This window comes from Mercenaria mercenaria, unplaced genomic scaffold, assembly GCF_021730395.1.
Source record: "Mercenaria mercenaria strain notata unplaced genomic scaffold, MADL_Memer_1 contig_3641, whole genome shotgun sequence".
Taxonomy (NCBI): Eukaryota; Metazoa; Mollusca; class Bivalvia; order Venerida; family Veneridae; genus Mercenaria; species Mercenaria mercenaria.
Genome location: NW_026461800.1, coordinates 14913 through 40317, shown reverse-complemented (window position 1 = coordinate 40317; position 25405 = coordinate 14913). Strand labels below are relative to the sequence as shown.

The 25405-nt window shown below is 34.4% G+C and overlaps 1 protein-coding gene and 1 non-coding gene across 2 annotated transcripts; one reads left to right on the top strand and one right to left on the bottom strand.

Annotated features, from left to right (window-relative positions):
- The first annotated feature begins 2427 nt into the window (after positions 1–2427).
- LOC128553256 (receptor-type tyrosine-protein phosphatase O-like) lies at positions 2428–22217 on the top strand. The gene is made up of 10 exons (XM_053534385.1): positions 2428–2543; positions 6040–6127; positions 8483–8573; positions 9406–9482; positions 11398–11532; positions 12105–12227; positions 15381–15541; positions 16304–16439; positions 20786–20864; positions 22168–22217. Exons 1-10 carry the CDS (start codon positions 2428–2430, stop codon positions 22215–22217), a joined length of 1056 nt encoding a protein of 351 aa, XP_053390360.1.
- Positions 10796–10867, bottom strand: Trnat-ggu (transfer RNA threonine (anticodon GGU)). The gene has a single exon. It is a non-coding gene; the product is annotated as a tRNA-Thr (tRNA).
- Positions 22218–25405: the final 3188 nt, after the last annotated feature.

Sequence of the window (25405 nt, the reverse complement as noted above, 5' to 3'; positions counted from 1 at the left end):
CTGTAAAAAAAGGAAAAAATAATCTAAATAGATTTTCATAATCTAAGATACATTTTACCTTGTCATTGGCAGCCTAGCATGTTCTATCTTTAAATTTATAGGTACAAAACTTAAATAATAGTGATACTTTTCTAAATAAGAATAACACAGAATGTGTATAATTGTAATCTATAATTTCTGTAAATTTAAAGTTAAATGTTTGAAATATATTATACAAGAAAACATTTAATTGACTTGAATATGATATCTATTACCTAACCGAAAAATTAAATATGTGAATTTATTTCTCAGCTCCAGACCTTACAGTACCGATTGCGGCTGGTATATCATCAGCATTAGTAGTCATAGCCATTGTTGGTGTCGTTGTTTTCGTCCTGAGAAGGAAACAGCTTTTTTTGTAAGCAATATTTGAAGTACCTATTTTTGTAAACAAATTTAAAGATTTTTACAGTGATTTTTTTATGATTGTATAAACCATTTATTGACATACTTTTAATTTTCCAAGGAATTCTAATGTATCGCATGAGTTTTGTATTGCAATGTTATATGAGAATTTTTCAAGAAAATATTGATCATAACTAGAGTTGTATTCATTGACTAAATAGTGAATCAAACATGTTCGACAACACTTGTATGTATAACTGGGCGTTTTCTTTCACGAGAATTTGAAAATTAATAAGTACGAAGGCTGCACAATATTATATCTTTATCTTCTTTCCTAGATGTTTTGCCAAAGATGACGAAAGTCTGCGTACGCATACACATACACCTGGCGAAGGTATTCATATGGACAAAATTGAACCCACACGAAAGAATGCTTTTAGGTATGGTACTTATTTTACAATTTTATTGTTTCAGTCCAGTTTGCCAAAATATAGTAGCGACAGAAGCAAACAGACGGAACAGGTTTTTCTAGAAAGAGTCTTAAGTAGCAAATTACGGACGAATCGTTCACAGTTGATTTGACATATTAAGTTTTATGAAGTTGTGTAAGGTCGGAAGACATACGATGAAACAACTCTCTTATAATATTCCGTATTTCATTTTTACTGAATTACTAATTAAATGTCTGTAACAAAGTTTAGAGTGTTTGAGATATAAAATGCAATTAAACATCATGTATAGGTTTTATGATTTTATATTTTTCAAAATTTAAAATAGTGTATTCTAGTATGTGATATTTTGTTGTATTGCATTAAGCCGCATTTGGGGTTTCTTTATCTAAAATAATTGAAAAGAAATACCTCATATCAAATGATAAAAAATACTGCCTTTGGGTTACATAATATATATTCTGAAAGGTCCTGTTGAATGTTAAATTAAGAAATAATAGTATTTTCTCTTCTTGATAATTTGATAGTAAATAAACACATGCTGCAATAATGGAATGTTGTAGGTATACAATTGAAGGCACAATAAAAGATACATGGTTATCAAATATTAACACTTTGAAGAAAATTGGTGATATTTTGCTGCGTATTATGATGCTCGATTAGTATTTATTAGTTCTGAAACTTATGGCCGACTGTTAACTTTATAGATATGAAATATACGAAATTACTACTCCAGAACTATTTCTAGCCAGTATAAAGCTCTAATGAATACAAACTGGTTATATTCCATTCTAATTTTGATTACATGAATTTGAGGGAATCACTAACTGATGGTTTTATTCTGAAAAGTGCTCATTATGTCACACCCATTGGGTGAGACATATTGTTTTTGCCCTGTCCGTCCGTCCCTACGTCACACTTCATTTCCGGTCAATAACTAGAGAAGCATTTGACCTAGAGCATCTAAACTTTACAGGTTGGCAGGGTTTATGGAGTAGACGAACCCTACTTTTTTTTATTTTTATTTTTTTTTTTTGGGGGGGGGGGGGGGGGGGTAGGGGGGGGGGGCACTCCATCAAAGGTCAAGGGCCTGACCATTGAAAACAATTTCCGATCAATAACTTAGAGTAATTGGTCATGCATAGTTCATGACCCCTATTCCCTATAGATTTTTGGGTCACTCTGTTAAAGGTCAAGGTCACAGGGTCCCGAACATGGAAATCGCTTTCGATCAATAACTTGAGAACTACTTGATGATTGGAGATGCACAGTAGATGACCCCCACTGATTTTGGGGTCACTTAAACAAAGGTCAAGGTCACAATACTGAATATAAAAAAAAGGTTTCCAGTTCATAACTTGGGAACCATTAGGCCCAGAATGTTGAAACTTAGTTGGAAGATTGGACATGCCAAGTAGATGATCCCTATTGTAGCCAATCATCAGTGTCTTTTTGACTTCCGCTCCTGTCCCCTGTTGACTTTTTGCTCATAAGACTTTGCATTGGAAGAGACATGCGTTTTTCTACAAAAGCATCTTCATGTTATATAAATGTCTTCGCTAAACGTTTCGAGATGCTGCGATGTGCTAATAAAATGGATTATGTCGAAAGCTCAAGTGATGAGCAGTATTTACAGTCTAGTTTAAGGCCTTGGTTGATTTCTTCAGCGAATATTGCAATGAATGAGTGTCAAAAGTCTTCACAGTTCTGGTGACTCAGCTATACATTACAATTATGTGTCTCTCCTCTAAAGTTATGGACTTGTAATGACATTCGATATTTCCATCTGAATGTAAATACTAGTTAGTTGAATAGACTGAATTTACAAACGGAAAATTAAGAGAATATGTAAACGAACGAAAATTACCGAAAGTCATTACGTGTCCATTACCTTAACGATATCGACATGATAGTCCTTAGATTGCATGGATTCTTCCAAGTCATATTTGCAAGCTTGAAATTAATAATTAATAATGTATTTTCAAACTTTTATGAAAAAAAAAACATTATTGCTTTTATCAAACATGTATGTAATATTAATTAATACTTATATTTTTATCATCCATTAATTTTGATATTTCAGCGGCGTACTAGGGTATAAGTAGTAATAATGACATAATTGTACATATTACAGGCCATAGCACACACTTGCGTCAAAGTTACACGACAAGTCCTATCGCACACTATAATAAGTTGCACTTGTCTATAAAAACCTTCACTGTTATTCACTGTTAAGAGTACATTAAATAAATGAAATGAAAAAATCAGTTTGTTTCTTCACCCATCCCTCTTCCCCACCCCACCCCACCCGCATTATCTGGATTTTCCCTTGTAAAGAAACAAAAGCACAAACTTTATTTGTAGTAAATTTTGTAAAGAATTTCTATTGCGACCAAAAAGCCGACTAATGCTTGCCACTCTGATAAATGTTTCTTCTATTTTGTGCGTCTCGTATTATTTTGGAGGGATGCACTTAGATTTGACTTTTTCCATATGTATGTACGTCCGTCCGAATTTGCACATTTCACAAAGTGTTGCACCTAGAGGAAAAGAAACACTTTAAGATCATTTTTCACAGAAAGCACCAAACGCATTTGAAAATAGTTGAAAAAAAAATTTCTTAATCATCCTCTACTATGAATAACCAAGGCTCTAGATGGCATGATCACATTTTCCTATAAGTATATATTGGGAACTTGCCTATCGATTTTATAAAAAAAACAAATGACGGAAATATTCCTTATTTTACCCTCTACCAATGTATTTCAGATTTTTCCAATTGTTAAAAATAGTCGTGAGGGTGCGTTGGTTCTTTTTCCTATATGTATTTAGTTGGAACGTTCCAACATTTGTTTATAAGAAACTGCTTGGCAGATTATGATTTATTTTCAGACAAATGTTTCTAGTCAGTAACACTACCAAGATTATTTACAGTGTTTTGTTTTCTTCAAACAAAAGAAAACTTGGCCACTAGAATGCATGACCACTTTTCTCTATACGTTTGTTTTGGGAACTTTAAAAATACTTCTTGACAAAAAACTGCTTGACCGGTTTCGATATAATTTCATCCATATGTTTTTTGAGCAACCTTTTACCAAGACTGTGAAAATGTTTTAGGTTTTTCTTGAAACGTAACCAAACGAGCTGAAAAAAAACCAGTCTTCAAGCAACCGCTGACCTTCAATTCATTCGAGCCGTCTAGCATCATCGTGGTTCTCTTTTTGTGAGATTTCATTATATAAGGGCAAATTTATGGTCCTTGACATATTCATGCTATTCATAATTTGTGTTGCTCATATTTGGAAAAGAGTTTGAAACTAGGTCTTGAAGCATTTTAGGAATATTATTCAGCACGTGAAGTTGTTTAGGATTTTAATAAGCAAGACCAGAGTAATGACCCTGTCAAAATACACATAAAGGGCCTGTAAGATTTTGTCTAGTGTCGGATGTCTATCTAGGGGTTCTGTTCAAACATTTTAACTTATACAAATATCTTATGCTCGTTGTTAATGATTTAATTTGTTGTTGATTTTGGTGTAATAATCTTTTGGCTAGTACGTGGAATGCTTTTAAGGGTTTACTTTTATTATGAATAACATGTACATTCATACTGAATACGTGTATTGATTAGTTTTTTGTTGTTGATTTTTAGCTCGACTATTCGAAGAATAAGTAGAGCTATCTTACTCACCACGGCGTCGGCGTCGGTGTCGGCGTCACACCTTGGGTTAAGGTTTTTCGTACCAGTCCACATTTTGACAAAGTCTTTTGAGATAAAGCTTTGAAACTTTCAACACTTGTTTACCATCATCATGGCCAGTTATAGGCAAGAGCACATAACTCCATCAAGGATTTTGGCTGAATTATGGCCCCTTTTGACTTAGAAATCATGGTTAAGTTTTTCGTACCAGTTCATATTTTGACAAAGTCTTTTGAGATAAAGTTTTGAAACTTTCAACACTTGTTTACCATCACCATGTCCAGTTATAGGCAAGAGCACATAACTCCATCAAGGATTTTGGCTGAATTATGGCCCTTTTTGACTTAGAAATCTGGGTTAATATTTCGTACCAGTCCACATCTTGACAAAGTCTTTTGAGATAAAGCTTTGAAGCTTTCAACACTTGTTTACCATCACCATGTCCAGTTATAGGCAAGAGCACATAACTCCATCAAGGATTTTGACTGAATTATGGCCCCTTTTGACTTAGAAATCATGGTTAAGTTTTTCGTACCAGTTCATATTTTGACAAAGTCTTTTGAGATAAAGCTTTGAAACTTTCAACACTTGGTTACCATCACCATGTCCAGTTATAGGCAAGAGTACATAACTCCATCAAGGATTTTGGCTGAATTATGGCCCTTTTTGTCATAGAAATCTGGGTTAATATTTCGTACCAGTTCATATTTTGACAAAGTCTTTTGAGATAAAGCTTTGAAACTTTCAACATCTGTTTACCATCACCATGTCCAGTTATAGGCAAGAGTACATAACTCCATCAAGGATTTTGGCTGAATTATGGCCCTTTTTGACTGAGAAATCTTGGTTAAGTTTTTCGTACCAGTTCATATTTTTTGTAAAGTGTTTGACATATGGCTTTGAAACTTTTATCACTTGTTTAGTATAATAGTCTCTATCTGTAGGAAAGAGAACATAACTCTGTCATCTATTTTGGCTGAATTATGGACCATTTTGGACTTTGAAATTGGTTCTGTTTCCATACAAGTCCATGTTTTGTCAAAACTATTTGACATATGGCTTTTAAACTTTGAACACTTGTTTATCATTATGATTTCCATCTGTAGGCAGAGTACATAACTATTTTGACTGAATTATGGCCCTTTTTGGACTTTGAAATTGGCTCATATATTGCCATTTAGTGCAAGACTTGTCGAAGTCAAAGTAATACAGGAACATTGTTCGTCTAATCTATTTATTTCTTTTGTCTGAATATCCGTGGAAATATTTTGACACCATTCTTCAATCAATTCTTCGAATAGTCGAGCGCGCTGTCATCAGACAGCTCTTGTTTAAATAACAGAATAGCACAGGAGGTCGATTCCAAGTTTCGCTTATTTACCAACTCATTTTTTTTATATTTCGAGGGACTTCGTTGCAGATTCAGTGGATGTCTGTAAGTTCACAAACATAAGTATCCTAATTGTGCATTGTTGATTGTCATTGCACTAATATTACTTTTCTCAGGCAAGGTCCGATTAAGCTGAGTGACTTTCCTGATGCTGTTGAAAATATGCATAAAGACTCGGATCTGCTTTTCTCAGACGCATATAAGGTTTGTTTAGAATTTTCATTTCTTATTACGTACTTTATACAGCATTTTTCCTTGTGATGCATATACTAAACATGTTAGTATGAAGTAGAAAGACTTTCTACATTAGAATACATATAAACGATCATTATATACCCAGATACATGGAGACTATGTCGGTGTCACGTATATTTGTTTGTAAGTTCGTCTTTTCGTCCATAGTGTTCGCTGCATGTCTTTGTAACTGTTTCTCAAATTTTCATCAGATTAACAACAGTTTTAACCTCATCACGACGTGCAGATCATACAACCTTGATCATTCACCAAATCCAAGTTCACGGTCACCCGTAATTTCATATCCGCTGTATATTGTCTATACCATTTATAAAATTTTCATAAAACTAACACCAGTTGTTTCCTCCGCCAAGACGATGTTCAGAGCTTGCAACTCAGGCCACTAGTCCCAAGGTCATACTCGGAGGTTAAATGGCACATAGCTCAAGTTCTTGTCCGCTCCGTATGTTTTATCAACTGGAGCGATTTTCATAAAACGTTTATAGAATTTTAGCTTTATCTAGACTTCGTGCACAGCAGACAACCAATCAGATTGATACATTTCACATTTCAAAGTCTATGGTCAAAATGATTACCTTTGTGTTCGCTCTCAACCACGATGCAGACAGCGTAACCCAGGTCAGAAGATCTAGATCCGAAGTCAAGGTCACACTTAGAGATGAAAAGTCAAATAGATCAAATATGTATCCGCCTCTTATTTTCATAAAACCAGCATCGATTGGCAAGTTTAACAAGACGACATGCAGTGTATCACCCAGGTCACGAGGTCAAAGGTCAAGTTCAAACATACAGGTCGTATGTCTTGAGCACAACAGTCCACTTTCCTTATTCTAAAGCGACGCCTTGGGTATTAATCGCTTTCAGTGATAACTCTAGTTAGTGTATTTCAGTGTTGAATGTCAAAGAACGGAGGTTATAAATTGTTTTATTTTCTAGTTTTGTCTTGGTCGTTGAATTGAGCTGCAAATATATTTTAAACTTGACAAGATTGTTCAAATTATTTCCCTTAGATTAAAAGTGGCCCCGCCCTAGAGGAAAATCGTTTATTAATAAATAGACTTGTACTGGGAAAAAACTTTTTTTTAATCTTGTCTAAAACCATAAGGCCCAGAGCTTAGATATTTAGTATGTGGCATGCTTTAGTGGTTCTCTATCAAGATCAGATCGTGACCCTGGGGTCAATATATGCCACGCCCGGGGGTCTCTTGTCTTACATTGGCTTGTATAGGAAAGATCTTTAAAAATCTTCTTCTCCAGAATCATAAGGCTCAGACCTTAGATGTATGGTATTAAGCATTGTCTCGCGGACAACTATCAAATTTGTTCAAATCATGGCCCTGGGGTAACAATTGGCTGCACCTCAGGATAAACAGCTTTTACACTGGCTTATTAGGGAAAAACCTTTTAAAAGGTCTTTACTGAAACCATAAGGCCTAGAGCTTAGATGTCTGATATGTGTCATGCTCTAGTGGTTTTCTAACTTGATTGTTCAAATCATGACCCTGGGATCAATATAGGCCAATCGTGACCTACTGACCTACTGTCTCGTTATTAAAATTACAGCATAGAACTTTGGACCACATGTATAACTTTTGATACAAATTTCAATACTCATCTTGAATAGTTTAATCATTACCTACCGACCTACTAGTACTTTGTTGTTTTTGAAGGTAAAGCACAGAGAGCACAGAAACTTGGTCCACGTGTATAACTTTTGATACAGATTTCAATACTCACCTTTTATAGTCTAAACCCACACCTACTGACCTACTTGTTGTTTTTGATACTGTGGCATAGAAATTTGGGCCATGTGTTTAATTTTTGATAGAGATTTCAATACACATCTTGAATAGTCTAATCTTGACCGGCTGTCCTACTTTCTTGTTTTTGATGGTATGGCATAGAAATTAGGGCCGCGTGTATACATTTTGATACAGATTTCAATACTCATCTTAAGTATTCTTAACCCTGACCTACTGACCTACTTCCTTTTTTGAAGCTACATCAAAAAGATTTGGACTTGTATCACATGTTAACAGATTTCAGTAGTTATCTTGAATAAAATTTACCATGACCTACTCACCTTTTTTTTTGTTTTTGTTTTTTGTTTGAAGCTCAAGCAAAGAAATTTGTTCACGCAAGCAACTAAACTCAGATGAGCGATATAGGGCCATCATTGCCCTCTCGTTAATATTTCGATCGCAATAGGTTCAGGTTTTATGAATTATCTTAATTTCGATGTGGTTCTCTTCGTATGATATCTTACTTTTACCATGTCTAAATAAAGATTGATTACGATTGAAGATGCTGAAAGAAAAAAGTCCTAATCACCCAATGACGGCAGCTGAGCAGCAATGTTGCAGACCGAAAAACAGATACACAAATATTCTTCCTTGTACGTACTATGTTGATCTAATTGATGTTTTTTGTGTTAATGTGTTTTATATCGACTATACGAAAAATACATTGAGCTGAGAGCTATCCTACTCGCCTTCGTATCGTCGTTGTCCTTCGTGTCCGGTTCCACAGCTTGGATTATGTTTCAATGCACTTTCACTATATCTGCATTATTACTAGATGCGGTATGATTCAAACTTAAAATAGCTGTTCCACATAATAACCCGCATCATATAACACATTATTATTACTCTGGAATATTGATAGAAAATGGCCTTTTATACTAGAACTCTGATTTTGCTACATCCTCACTGTATGTCTGCTATAATTACTAACTTGACATAGTTGCTCTGCATAACCGCCCACGTCATATATGACAATATCCATGAAGTATAGATGTGTCTAACATTTTTGTCAGGGATTCAAAGCTGTTATGCGCCACTACCTCAATTTTATTCACTTACGTTTTTTGTCTTGCTAATTCAGAATCTTCGCACAGGAAAAGTTTAAATGCTTCCTCTGACAAAGCAATATTGCAGGGGTATTACTTACATCAAAATAGTCGAGAAAATATCTTTTAAGACAGCTCATGGATATTTTGTGTTTTCTTTTCCATGAATGTTTTCATAAAACTTATCTTATTTAGATTAATTCTATATGTGTAAAACTACGAAGTAATACATCTATATCGTAAAGATTGTTAACATGTCCCGTAGCTGATCCTTTATAAATGCACAGCCAAAGATTTCAACACGTACGTAGTTGTTTTAGGTAAGTTATAATTTAAATTCCTTTTTAAAGTTACGTTACGTTTCTTTGTACACTTTCAGTTGATCACTCCAGGGTAAAACTACGACCATCTGATGACATGGAGGGATCTGACTACATCAACGCAAACTACATACCTGTATATAGTCTTACTTTAGCCCATAACCTTCTAACTTTCTATAATGAAATATAGATAATAATCCATCTTTCAAACAGTACCATTGACTGTTAAAAGGGGACTTACCAAAAACATACTGACTGAATGTTGAACAGTGCAGATCTTGGTCAGACTGCACCGATATGCAGGCTGATTCAGATCTCTACTGGTCACAAAGGCAGAATGGATCATGTTCAGCATGATAAGGATTAATGATACTTGTATAAAACCCTGAATAATGTCAAGTTGTAAAAATGTTTAAATATGCCATTGTCACAGGGTGAGAAAAATGTGCAGCCAGACCGGGACTCGAACTCCGGGCCTCGGAATACCGTTCCGATGCTCTACCGACTGAGCTACCCGGCCGCCTACACACTTTCTCCCCGTTTTGATATACAAGTTCTATACCGTGACATATTTCCCCACCATTTTGAAATTCGTCCTCGAATTTCAGCGGGTACTTTATATATAAGCAATTACAGGCGTCGGAGACTAACCAGTGTAATGCCGTCACGGTCCCATGTTGGGCGCCAAATGTCACAGGGTGAGAAAAATGTGCAGCCAGACCGGAACTCGAACCCGAGGCCTCGAAATACCGTTCCGATGCTCTACCGACTGAGCTGCCCGGCCGCCTACACACTTTCTCCCCGTTTTAATATTCAAGTTCTATACCGTGACATATTTCCCCACCATTTTGAAATTCGTCCTCGAATTTCAGTGGGTACTTTATATATAAGCAATTACAGACGTCGGAGACTAACCAGTGTAATGCCGTCACGGTCCCATGTTGGGCACCAAATGTCATAGGGTGAGTAAAATGTGCAGCCAGACCGGGACTCGAACCCGGGGCCTCGGAATACCGTTTCGATGCTCTACAGACTGAGCTACCCGGCCGCCTACACACTTTCTCCCCGTTTTAATATATTTCAAGTTCTATATCGTGACATATTTCCCCACCATTTTGAAATTCGTCCTCGAATTTCAGCGGGTACTTTATATATAAGCAATTACAGGCGTCGGAGACTAACCAGTGTAATGCCGTCACGGTCCCATGTTGGGCGCCAAATGTCACAGAGTGACGGCATTACACTGGTTAGTCTCCGACGCCTGTAATTGCTTCTATATAAAGTACCCGCTGAAATTCGAGGACGAATTTCAAAATGGTGGGGAAATATGTCACGGTATAGAACTTGTATATCAAAACGGGGAGAAAGTGTGTAGGCGGCCGGGCAGCTCAGTCGGTAGAGCATCGGAACGGTATAGAACTTGTATATCAAAACGGGGAGAAAAATGTGCAGCCAGACCGGGACTCGAACCCGGGGCCTCGGAATACCGTTCCGATGCTCTACCGACTGAGCTACCCGGCCGCCTACACACTTTCTCCCCGTTTTAATATATTTCAAGTTCTATACCGACATGTCACGGTACAGAACTTGTATATCAAAACGGGGAGAAAGTGTGTAGGCGACCGGGTAGCTCAGTCGGTAGAGCATCGGAACGGTATTCCGAGGCCCCGGGTTCGAGTCCCGGTCTGGCTGCACATTTTTCTCACCCTGTGACATTTGGCGCCCAACGAGGGACCGTGACGGCATTATACTGGTGAGTCTCCGACACCTGTAATTGCTTATATATAAAGTACCCGCTGAAATTCGAGGACGAATTTCAAAATGTTGGGGAAATATGTCACGGTATAGAACTTGAATATTAAAACGGGGAGAAAATGTGTAGGCGGCCGGATAGCTCAGTCGGTAGAGCATCGGAACGGTATTCAGGTTGTATCTGGTTTGTATTAAGAGTTAATACAAAGTCAAGTATTCCTTTACTAGGGGATTGTTAAATATATATTTTCGTTTGCTATAACATTTTTATCCATTACATGAAATAATTCTTATTTTAGGGGTATACTTCTCGAAGAGAATATATTGCGACCCAAGGTGCAATGCAGGCAACATTTGATGATTTCTGGCGAATGATTTGGGAGCAGAATGTAGATACCATTGTTATGTTGACAAAGCTTATGGAAAAAGGACGGGTAAGTTTAAATTTTGACAAGAATAAAATCCGATGTATTGTTCATTATTGTTCTGGTCCCAAAGAGAGACATGCAATAACAGCGCTGTCCATTTGTGTATTAGTTTGTTTCATTATTCATTCGATCAACCACTTCGTGTCTTGCCTTTAACTGTTATATGTATTAAGGGATTCTCATGAAACTGTGCACAACTATTCAGCATGTCCAGATAGTATGTCGCCCGCAAAAGAAAAGATCAAGGTCACATGCAGGACCTAAATAGAACCAACAGGGATGGGCAAACCTCGTCATGCCCATTTGTCACATACTTGTGAAACTTTTTTTCTTTCTTTGATCATGTAAATTTCAAATGTTTAAGCAAGAACGTTGAAACAGCAAGCCGTCTATTACAGTTGTAATAAAAAGTATGCACACGTTTTAATGGAAATAAGATACTGTCTATCAGCAAAAATATTTTCACATTAACTAAATGTCACAATACCTATTTGTTGAACTTTGTGAAGTTGGTAGTGATCCTTGTGTTTAAAATGAAAGTACCTCTACTTCTTAAGGACATGTTGAAATAATTTCAGCATAAGTGTGACAAGTACTGGCCGAACCTTGGGGAACCTGTGTTCTACGGTGATTTGGTCGTGTCTCTTCAATCGGAATCTAATCTGTCAGACTATACAATCAAGATATTTGAAGTAAAAATGGTAAGTTTACGTAGTTTCTTTATGCTTTTTCTTGTAGTGTTTGGTTGAATATTAACATTACAAACTTTCGTCAAACATGTAATGTATGTATATCATGTCATTTGTCAACGACTAAGATAAGATCTACCATGTAAATTTAATATTTCATATTATTGAAAACGTTCAACGAATTTTAAATCTTTTCAATAAGAAACGTTTTATTACAAGCCAAAACATAAAATATGTAAACTTCAGTTATAGTCAGTGAAAGGTACTATGTAATTTTGAAAATATGCATAAAATGGGTAATGAGAAATTTATAGTATAAGTTAAATAGTGTTCAAGAGCTTTAGGCATGCACCTGTCTTTTGTTCGCCAAGTGATTATTTGTTGATTAAATTAAATTCGCTCTTACGTACCTTTGACACTTGAATCTTATGTTACAAGTGAGGAGAAACTGCCTTGCCTTATCTCTTCAAAAGAGAAAGGCTTTTAAATTATTAGTTCAAATATTTTTGAAATGACATGGTATTTTAGACAACAGTCGTCCGTCAAAATTGTTTTTTATTCATCGTACTTGAATGAAATTTGCATTTTACACATTTTACTTATATAACTTAGACATACAAATGTTGAAATTTGACTGACACTGTCACTGTAATTAAAGCTACCTGTAAGCACTACACCAATTATAGCAACTGTTTTATATTACATCTGATGTGTTATGTATGGCTGAATTCTAAAGAGGTAAATTTTAAACTTATTAGATGCCTAATAGTAATGTTTACAAATAACATTTGCTTGGTATATTCTTAAAGGTGACCGTGTTACACTGTTTTTCAATTTTTAAACAACTTTTACCGTCCTGTTTTTTATAAATTTTGTATAACTTACGGTATCTCCTCAAGTTCAAGTAGAGACAAATTTCAAAGTGATGGCCACTATCCAAAACGTTTGCAGAGAACTCATTTTACCATTAATTTTAATACTATTGGTGAACAATTATAAAACACAAAATAAAAATGTTAATATCATTTTTCTAGGGTTCCTCAAGTAAACGGATTTAATGAGACAGAATTCTAACTTCGACATTAAAAAAATAAGGTCGAATCCTGTGTTTCTGTTTTTGGATTTTGCTTACTTCATTCAAAGATAACTTTGAGGCAGACGTAAAACCTACCTAAATTTCTTCCACGATATGTAATCTAAAAAGTGAAAGCAAAATAGAGGACTTTTACTGCATGTAGCTCAATATGTTTAAAGATGAGTAACTCTACCCCTTCTGTTTAAGTAGTAAATTCACTTTAAAGGGAATTCCTATAGTTTGTTATGCGCATCTTTCTGCGCAGCCGACACTTTCTATGGAAAACTGAACTGAAGTCAACATTTGTTGAAACATGTTACAGACAAGGAATTTTGAATGAAATAACATTTTTGATAAGTTATATCAATAATCAAATGTTGATACTGGTTTATGTTGTATTGACAAGTATCATGCCTGGCAGGTATCTTGCTATTTTTGTGGTTGTGTTTTCACATCGCATTTTAGTACAAAGACAGTGTTGTTCATATAAATGTAAGATAATTGACTTAGTACTGATAAGACAATATCACCTTTCAGATTATTTAGTATTCAATTATAGAAAGAATTAAGAAATTTTTAAAACTTTTTTTAAACTTTTAGCAAACATACCTGTAATCAATTTGGCCAGGTTCGCGCCATTTCCGTCCGAAGAGGTGTTGTATTCTAGCGGTCTTAACATAAAATGTAGCCTGGTGACCCATACATTTTTAGCCATTTTTATGCTCACAATACAATTATCTATACACAGGAAGAAAAAGAAAAAATTCTATGAAAGAGTTTTTTCAAAATTAAAAAAAAAATATTATTCACTATGGGTATTTTTCATTGAAAAAAGTTCACAAAAGTAAATATGAAACAATATTTTTTTTTTCATTTATACCCATTATTGTAAGGATAGAGTATTACAAATATGACTATGATATCAAATAAGTATAAAATAAAATCTGTAAAAAGAAAAAACCGTATTGTGCTGCCTCGATGTATATTTTGGTTGGTATTTATAAAAAAAAGCAGATAATTATGAAAATGTTGAAAAATCGCTGGCAGTTTCAGCAACAGTGGTTGTGTTCAAAACAATTTTTCACAAAAACAAGCCTGGTGACTTATTGTTTTTATTTGTTCATTGTTTTCAGCACAAATTTTCCTATCATATATGTGAATTTAAAAAAAAATCTATGAAAGGAAATAAACTATAGGAATTCTCTTTAAACAGCAAAAAATCGCTTATCAAATTATTTTTTTTTTCCATTTTTGTAATATAAATCAATTATAAGTCTTGAAAGAAGTAAAAACTTATTTGAAAAAAAAGGAAAATAAGGAGAGAAAAATTGTTCCCAGTAGGGCTTGAACCTACGCCCCCCCCCCCCCCCCCCCCACCACCACCAACCCCTGAGAATTGCAGTAAAAGTAGGTTTATGGTAGGAATCGAATACTCTTCAAAAAGGAGGTACTCTATTACGCTTCTAATACCTTAAATACATAAATGATTTCTCCAGTATTCTTCTACATCGACTTCCAGTGCAATGTCAAATTAATTCTATTGATACTTAATTAGACTACTATAGGTCTTTTCTGTCCAAATATTTAGATATATATTTAACAGGGTACTAAAATGAAGAAAATTAAACATTTCCATTTTCTACAATGGCCGAACTTTGGGTGCCCAGATAAACACTGGCCAGTTATAAACTTCATCTCAATGGTTAGTATAGACCGCCTTTTCCTAAAGGACCGTTATTGGTTCATTGCAGGTAAACTGCATGATGAAAATTGTGAAAACCTTCATTCAAATGCTTGAAGTTTATTTGTTTTTATACTCCTTTGGTTATTTTGTATTGGCCTCCAATAAATACAAAATTTTACCAGAATTGCGTAGACTATATAGCTCGTGATATCGGATGCCAGTTCCGTGAATTATAAACTACAGACTATTATTTACCTAATATATGTCCGTTTTGTATCATGACAAGCATGTAGGTGTATTTGAAACGCATTGCATGTTATGATAGCACTATTCTAAAGTGTTCGTACATGTTACTACATGTACTTTTATTTTGAACTTTGTACATTCATCTTTGCATGCTTTTTAGAAAGAGAAACGGAAAATGGTCAGGCATTTTAGTTACCTAAAATGGCCGGATATGGGTTGTCCCGAAACCCCAGAATTATTGCTTGAATTTGTAAAAGCTGTGCGACAGTACACAGATCTAGAAAAGAGAACAACATCAGGGCCGAGAGTAGTGCACTGCAGGTAACTGATACTTTTTAGGGCATGGTATGCAAAAAATTGAATTATTTCTATAAAGTAGCCGTACGAAAAATATTGCAGATAGATTAATAGATGCTTATAATTATCATTGCAACATGCCAGCATTGTATCAACACTAAAGATATAATTCTTCCTTGCGCAACGTCTCTTTCACTTTGTTGCATCCACAGGCAACCCATATTACGTTTAGAGTTTCCAAAAAAATAATAGATTTTGTATCAGCATGATCTTACGTTAAAGCCGATTAAATGTCAAAAAACGTGATGTGAGAAATATATTGTAAAGTGTAATGCCCTCATAGTTTCATCGGAAAAGGGTAGGAAATGTTAAAACAATGTAAAATAGAAATTGCACTCAGAAAATAGTGTGTCCGTTCTCATCGCTTTTCTCATTAGTTGCTACACAAAAGAAGACTCGTCATTAAGTAGCAAATATGTAAAATCAACTAATGGTATTCCATAGAGGCAAAACAAGAACCCATTTTTTTAAAATATAGGTTTTAAAATAATGAATGACCATCGTACACGATCATTTGTTTGCATATTCATGAAAGAAGGTAATGATATGAGTGTAGGAAATGTTACCTTAGGATCATTCAAGTTTCTACAGTGACGCCTACAGAAGTTCTAAACTTTGACAGAATGCAATGCACACAATATATAACAATACATGACATACATAATAGTAAGTCATAGTGTAACCAGTTCTAGTCTACTAAATCAACAGTTTTGTTGTATATCACAGTGCCGGTGTAGGTCGTACAGGGACATTTATAGCTGTTGATGTCTTGTTACAATTTATCAGAGATCACGACGAGGTTGACATATTCAGTTTTGTCCTAGAAATGAGGAACCATAGACACAGTATGGTACAGACAGAGGTAACGCTTTTTGTTACATTATATCAAATATTTTTGCGGGACTGATATATTCAATATTGTCCTAGAAATGAGGAAACATAGGCTCAATAAGGTACAGACAGAGGTAAAGATTTCTTGTTTAAGTATCTCAGGTAATCACTACGAATATAATTTGGATAGTTGATCCCTCGGAAGCACCGAGAACAAAGCAAACAGTGAAAATTGCAGACTCGGTTTGATTGAGTCTATTCATGAGCAGTAATGGAAAGTGTAACACTACCCACGCCCACTAGCACCGACTTAAGCAGTATTCAATTTTTAAACCTAAATTAGTTGAAATCAATGATCCCGAAGGACCAGAAAATATAACAAAGTCGATATTTTCAGTCTTGTAATGTCCGATTATATTAACATGGTACAAAAAGAGCTAAGGCTGCTTGTTTCATTATATCAGAGATTATGATAAGGTTGATATTTTCAGTCTTGTCTTTCAAATGTGAAATCATAGTCTGAGAATGGTAAGGACCGAAGTACAACATGTGAGATGTTTGGATGAGGTTGATTAAAGAACCTCGTCCTAAAAATGAGTTAACCACATACTAAACATGAAGCAGACACTGGTAAGGACTGCTGCTAGCAACATACCAGAAAACCCCATGAGGTTGATATTACAGCTTAGTCAAAGAAAAGAAGAATCATAGGCTGAATTTGGTACAGACAGAGGTACGATTTATATTACTTGTTACAAAAAATCAGAGATCACTTTGAGGTTTATTTATATAGACTGAGGTAAGGATCAATTGTTACATCATACCAAATGTCAGACTGGTCCTAGAAATGACAAATCATTGAATACGGTATAGACAATGGTTAGATTTGCTTGTAGCAATATATCAGAGATCACAGTGGTGTTAATACACTCAACAAAATTCCTAATCGGTCAGTTTATATTTGCATTATTTTTTTGTCAATAATGCAGGTATTTACACAAAATTTCACATGCCGACATTTGAATATGTACTGCAACTAATTATTGATTTATTTTTTGGTGACTCGTGGCCAAAATAACAGCATTTTGCGTTTTGCCTAATATTGGACATTTTGCACGTGCAGTGCATGTGCACCAACATGCACGTGTTCGTTTACAATTTTGCCATTGCTGACAAAAGTCCAACTGGAAAAACTCATATTATGGTGAAATTGACACAAGAGCAATGAGATCGAGCTGTCGGAATGTTGCTAGCTGGGACACATTTACGGCAAGTGTGTTATTGTTTTTACAATTTCAATAGAATTTTGATGTTATTTGTTTGTAACTGTTACTTTGATGGTTATTTCCATTTGTTAACCTTATTTCCGTTTACAAGAACATTTACTCGTTGGTTATCTACCATCTGCGCTCTTTTTTAAAAATTAACCAAAGTACAATTCATTGAAATGACCGATTTTGAATTTTGTTGTATAATTCCGACAGCCCAGGCGCGTTGATCTTATGTCAATTTAACAATGATATGTGTTTTTCTAGTAGAACTTTCGTCAGTAATGCCAAAAGTGTTTGTTAACACGTGCATATTGGTGCACTTACATGTATCATGCACGTGCAAAATATGCTAAATTGGCCTAAACGCATGAAGCGATTATTTTGGCGGTGAGTCGGTCAAAAATAAATCAAAATTAGCTGCAGCACCTATTTAAATGTCAGTATATGAAATTTCGTGTAAAAACTTGCATTATTAACAAATTAGTACTACAATGAAAACTGACCGATTAGGAACTTTGTTGAGTGTACATTCAGGTATACACTGGGGAACAACGTACCAGAGCTCATGACGCGAACTGAACATTGTACCAACAGTGGTAAATATAACTTATAGTGTAGCCGAATTTCGAAACCACAACTAAAGAGATTGATATGTTCAACATCGTTGTAGAAATTTGGAACTAGACTGAATATGGTACAGACTAAGGTAATAAAATCTGAAAAGCAGATCCCTCGGAAGCACCGAAAACAAGGCAAACAGTGAAAATTGCAGACTCGGTTTGATTGAGTCTGTTCATGAGTAGAAATGAAAAATGCAACACTGCCCACGTATCCTAGCACCGGCTTAAGCAGTATTCAATCCTCAAATCTAAATGAGTTGAAATCAATGATCCCGAAGGACCAGAAAATATAACAACACTGAGGTGAAGTCTGGGCGACTTTTTACGGCCGCAGATAGTACTTAACACCCGCTGTTGTAAAGTAAATAAAATCTGAAAAGTAGATCCCTCGGAAGCACCAAAAACAAGGCAAACAGTGAAAACTGCAGACTCGGTTTGATTGAGTCTGCTTATGAGCAGTAATAGAAAATGCAACACTACCCACGCCCCCTAGGTAAGGTTTACTTGAAACAATATTCCAGTTGTCGGGATGAAGACGGCATGTTCGGTCTTACCCAAGAAATATGGAACAATAGACCGAATATGGTGCAGACAGTGTTAAGTATATATTGCTTCAGTCAGAGTTCACAACGAGGTTGATATATACATATATATATATATATATATATATATATATATATATATATATATATATATATATATATATATATATATAAGTGAGACATTAAAGAAAAAACATCAACGAAATGCCTTTCAAACACACTGGATCCCGGAAGGATACAAGAACATAAAGATAAAATTATAGAGTATGAGAAAATATATGTTCAAACAGTGTCAAAAGTTTAATTATAAACCCGAGCGCTTTCGGCTTTTTAAAAAAGCCTTTTTCAAGGGTAGCATAAATCAAAACAACACAATGACGGCGTAAATACCGCCTGTATAGTTCGATATGTAAATGCTAAATGAATCGGACGTAGTTTTTAATTAACCTCGACCATAACATAGATTTTCTTTTTCCACTGCTTTCTCTGTTGAAAACGGCGTTAAACACAAAACCAACTAACAAAATCCTCAGGAAAAATACAGGGAACCAATCAAAAACGTTCTATTTTTATAAAACCGCTATTTTCATTTATCAATCAATCTGTTATCAATTCACCTGATCTGATCGATATGTTCATTTAGCATTTACATATCGAACTATACAGGCGGTATTTACGCCGTCATTGTGTTGTTTTTATTTATGCTACCCTTGAAAAAGGCTTTTTTAAAAAGCCGAAAGCGCTCGGGTTTATAATTAAACTTTTCACACAGTTTGAACATATATTTTCTCATACTATATATATATATATATATATATATTGCCGTAGAAATGAGGAACCGCAGACTTAGTATGACATTGACAGAGGTAAGGAACTTTTACAACACAACAGAGATCATGCGCAGTAAGAACTTTATGTTACTTGTCGAAAAGTCAGGATATTTTTGATTTCTAGACCACCAAACTGAATATGATTCAGAAACATGTACGACATACTTAATATATATGTTAAACATTACAAAGATATGAAGTCTTTGCCTAGAATTGAAGTGTCATGAAATTAACATTGAATAACCACTGCAAGATCTTTTTGTTACATCGTACCGATACCACAATAAGGTTTATTAATCGAGGAACCATGGTACAGACAAAGGTATTGATACTGTTACTGTTTTTCCCTGTAAATACATGGTAGAGAGTAAAGAAAGATGGGTTTACAACAAAGTTTCCGGTGTATAGATATGAATAAAAAGATAATTCTGGTAAATCTGTAAGCGAGAATTGTTTTACATTACAACTGTGCCTATCTTTGCCTCGCATTTTGTAATATTTCAAGTACTTGTACTTATCATATTGTTTTGTAGAGTTTGTGAGCTTTTGAAGCAAGGCAAAATTTATGTATGACTAACTGTGGCGGTTTTGGGAGAACAACATTGAATTATTTAATGTACTAAATAAATGTATTAGCCGGAAGGCATCAACGTACTTTTTAGAGAAGAGGGATTCATTATTAGATCGTGCGGACATATATTTGTTGACCAAAAAACACTACAATAATGAATGATAAATCAACCCGGAATATTTTAACTAACACGGAATTTAGCTATAATAAAATAAATGAAGATCCTTATAAAACATAGAACTCAACCAAGCTTAAATAATAGCAGACTCATTTCTGTTCATGATGTGCAACATCCTTCACACCCACTAACACCGGCTTTAGCGGAATCCTAATTCTGTTTTAAAAGAACACTGACTGAACTCTACAGATATAAAGGGTCTGAAATATTAACAAGAATTGGTCCATATTCCAAAACTCACTTTTTTTAAAGTGATCAACTCACACTGACATGTAATTTATTTCATGGTCTGTTTACCATTATGTACATTTGCACTGACTCAAGAAAGTGATATTTTATAAAATATTAAACTTATTTGTTTGAAGGATCAGTATGTTTATATCCACGAGTGCCTGAAAGCGTTCATAACTGATAAAGAGGAAGAAGACGAAGACGAAGATCAAAGTATGTAAATTCTGATATTTTTACAATTATGTATTTGTCTTAAATAAGTAAGCTATTTATAGTTATTCATTGAAATATGCTACTAAACGTTTATGTCATAATGAACGAAGAGTTGTAAAACGTTTTATGTATGAAGACACAATTTGCATAGTGACAAGTTCTTTTTAATGCATAAAGTCCAGTATCGTGTATGCAGGAGATGTACACAAGTCTCTTTGTCTCTTTATAAAATAAATAGAATTATGTTAAGATATATGTCAGTATAGTGGCCTTATGCATCAGTTAGTGCAAAGTGGGATTGTGAAATGAAATTATGTATAAAGAGTGAAAATAACTGCTGCGTATAAAGAACACTTTGGACAGAAAATTCCATTATAACACGTGCAATATCTGACATTGCTTTTTCCATATCAGTTTAATAATTGAAGGTAAAGCTTGTTCTAAAACACCGTTAGGTCAATGGGTGATACTAAAATATTGTGATAATTTCAGATTCTGTTTTGCCTTCTAGCTGCAATTTATAAATATTCAGTCAATAGTTGAAAGAAAGAACATGAAACGGGGATATAACACAAAAAGAGGTCGCAGAACAAAAAAATATGTTCTAAAAATGATGTTACTGTGTACATGTATATTCTTTAAAACAACCGGAAGGATCAGAGAAAACGGCTTAATTTAGAAAGATATTTGCGTTAAACGTCTTTTTATTCAAAAGCTAGCTGCCAAAAATCAAATAATTATGTCATTTCAAATCGATTGGTAAAAGTATGGCATGTTCTGAGCTAGATGCTTTTAATCTATACAAACTTACACTTTAATTACTACAATTCCTAGAACATCTAAAATTTGGATTAGATGAAGAATTTTGTAAAAACACATGCATTAAAACATTTTTAAAAACGTTTATAGATGAAACATTTTTCAGAAAGGGTAGTGATTACCTTGATTGTTTAACTTCAATTATATTATACATATATAAGTAAAACAAACTTGTTTGCCGAAAGTTTATCTACACAGTTATTAAATGTCACGTTTTGGAACAGAATTGCATATGTTTGAAAACCATATTATCAGTGATGTGTAAAAATATGTAAGAAAACTTATGTGTATTAATTTCTTAATACCTTGCTACATTTTACTGTTGTAGATGTATATGTGAATACATCATTCGAAGCGTAAGAAGAAAATATCTATGAAAATTCAGGATATCAGAAGGACTGAGGAACATAAAGACACGTTATTTAACTAGATACGCTGTATACATGTGTGCTACATTATTATATGTGAAATATGTATTTGACAGACATCACATTCTCTATAGCTTTATCTGACACTTCATTCATTGTGTGCTAGAAACTTATAGGTTCCTTGTAGAGTAATCTATTCTATGTTCACAAGTATTCTACTATAGATCCTTCCTGACCAGTCACATAAATATGTCATTATGTGATGGCCATTTTCTCATCTATCAAAGTCGTATATATAACATCATTCTATCTTGACATGCATCAAAACTGTTTTACACTGATATCTTGTCTTTTACCATCTATTCACGTTCAAATACCGACTACATATTCATATATATATATATATACACATATAGCACATACTGTCAGGAAGTAAAATTCATAGATTGCATATTTCACTGAAAATAAGTCCATTTTTTTTTTCAAGTGTTAAATATCAAACCATACATATAATCAGACAGAACATATTACATTTTCAATCAAGTTTCCTTCAATTTGGTTTAGTAATACTATTTGTTGCTGTGTTTTTCCATTTTCTAACGTATGCAAAAAAATGTACATGCATGCCACTCCTTTATTTGCATTTATTATGTGTTCTGTAACCACGATAACATTATAGAATGCATCCTTATTGCAGTCGCATTAAAGATTGAACAATTTTGTCGTCTGCTGTTAATAATTGTGTTAAATTCAAATTAACTTGGTAATGTCTTCGGTTACGTATTTACTTTTTTCTTGCCGCTGTAACTTTTCAGATGTTTTTCTATAAAATCATTGTTACAGTGACATACATTTTAATTACTTTATAACTATTCTTTTATATAGACAATTCATAGATTTCCTTACTCGAGCTTTTCTGTTGTCTTAGAAGCATCCCGAGGTTTTGCATATGTTTACAGAATTGCTAATGTCACACATAGACTGGCATCAGTCGTTAGAGTCATTAAATGTAAAGCACTTGGCCATAAAATCAATCCTCTTTGGTAGCACTTTCTAAAACAATTTACAATATCTCTAACCTCTGACTCTCAAAGACTGGCATCAGTCGTTAGAGTCATTAAATGTAAAGCACTTGGCCATAAGATCAATCCTCTTTAATAGCACTTTCTAAAAAAAATTACAATACCTCTAACCTCTGACTCTAACGACTTGACAAATGCGATCTGAGCTAGGCACTTTTAATCCCAGCTTTAATAATCACCATCTCATTAGAGATCATTGCAAATGTGTTCATGATGTTACATAACCCTTGAATGACTCCAGTGCCCTGGATCATAGTTCTCCTTACTGACAGTCTGCATAGAAGCGCATGCCAACGTTTTATTTCACGTGTTAATCAACTTTATAATTTCATAAATGTATCATCTTTAAATTGCAAATTAAGTAGAAATGAGTGTTAAGTACCAATAAAATAGAATATTAATAGTTTATTGTCATGCTAAATCATGCTTTATATGCAGTTACAGTAATTTCCTGTAACTAGTTAATACTTGAACTGTATGTAGAAAAAAGAATGATTATAACACCAAACAGATACTTATTATCAAAAGTCTGTCCTCGAGATCATAGGAGAACAGAATATAGAGAAAATTTTAGGTAACAAGAAATTAATGCCATAAATCTTAAGAAAGCTTTGAATTAATTACTGACAGACTATATGTTATTGAAACACATGAGAATTGGTTGTTTTTTACTAATTTTTAAACTGGAAATTCAAAAGCGTTTAGAACATTTTACCCGAGGTAAACTGCCTAATTATAAATATTGTATACATATTCAGGTCCTTAGCAGCAGGAAAATTTTCATTGCCGTGGTTGCCCGGGTTCATTCCCGACTCTGGCATCTTTTTTGGGTTTTTGATTGAGCAAATTAAAGATAGTTTAGAAACAAAAACTCGTATTTTAATGTTCATAATATGACCGAACTTCAATTTAAAAGAATAATCATTCGTAGCCAAAATTTGTAGGTCAGAGCCTTAGATGAGAGAAAATTTATTAATCAAATCACACAATCGGTCGAGACAATAACTGGCAGTCATATTATTTAGTAACTTTCATGATATACGTTAATTATACTTTTGCACTGTTCACATAATTTAAAAAGTGGCCTCCATAGCCGAATGGTTAAGGTTCCAGACTTCGCATGAGATGGTTCAATTCTTCATGCGCTGCATAAACCGTCCGGGTGGCTGATATATGGAAGGTCGGCGATTTTAATCTGATGTCTGCGCATGCCTGGAACAATGCCTAGAGATGCCCCTTGGGTCTCTCCCTCTGCTATTAAATGCCATCGCATGATCAAACTGTGACAGTGTGACTATACCCCAGCTACATACCCCGAGAAATACCCAAAAAAAGAAATAAAAAGTTCAAAAATATCTAATGAAATAATACTGACTTATTGCCAACTTCATCTGTCGAATTCAAAACTTGGTCAAATGTGTCTTTAATTTATACTTAGGAAGTTTGTGCGAGACATTGAAAGAAGGGAGATTTTAAATAATTTTGATGCTGGGTGTCATGGTGGTTGCATTTTTTGTTGTTGTTTTTTTTTGTTTTTTTTTGGTGTTCTTGGGTGTCTTGAGGTAAAAAGACTGTTACGGCCTGTTACGATCCGTTCTCCTTTTTGAATTTTGCATTTAAATTTTAATTTTTCAACAACGTTGTCACATGATCATATCTTATATGTCAATGTATATTATGTAATGAGGTACTATATGTACAAATTACTGAATAAACTTTTGTTCTGTTCTGTTCTGTTCTGTTCATAAACCGTCCGGACTACTTTCATTAATATGCATGACCTGACACAGTTCTATAAATAGCGCACATAAAAACTTCACTAAGTTTCATTTTAATATCGATCAGCATTGAAGGTTTACTTCAGTAACAAAACAACAAACAGAAAGGTAGAGGTATATGATAAAAGTATTCGGCTCTAGTGGATTTTGCAAGGTCGGATCACACTAGGCGCTTGCGATCTCGAGCCGAATACAGCATCCCAGATGGTGTTACTGTTATAATAACGCTATTGTACTTGCCATATGTCATTTGTAGGTATATAATAGAGACAGATGATACGCAGTATTGCGTCAATCTAAATAAATACTTGCATTGTACTCCAATTATCTACATAAATGTTATTACTGAAGATAGCTTGGCACAGAAATAATACTAAAGAAGAAAAACCCAAGACAGTTGTATGAATACATTACTTTTACTATTAACAATTTTACTGTAGCAAGCGATTAGAATCTGATTTCGTTTAAATTAATGGTTGGCAGAAATTGGTCAC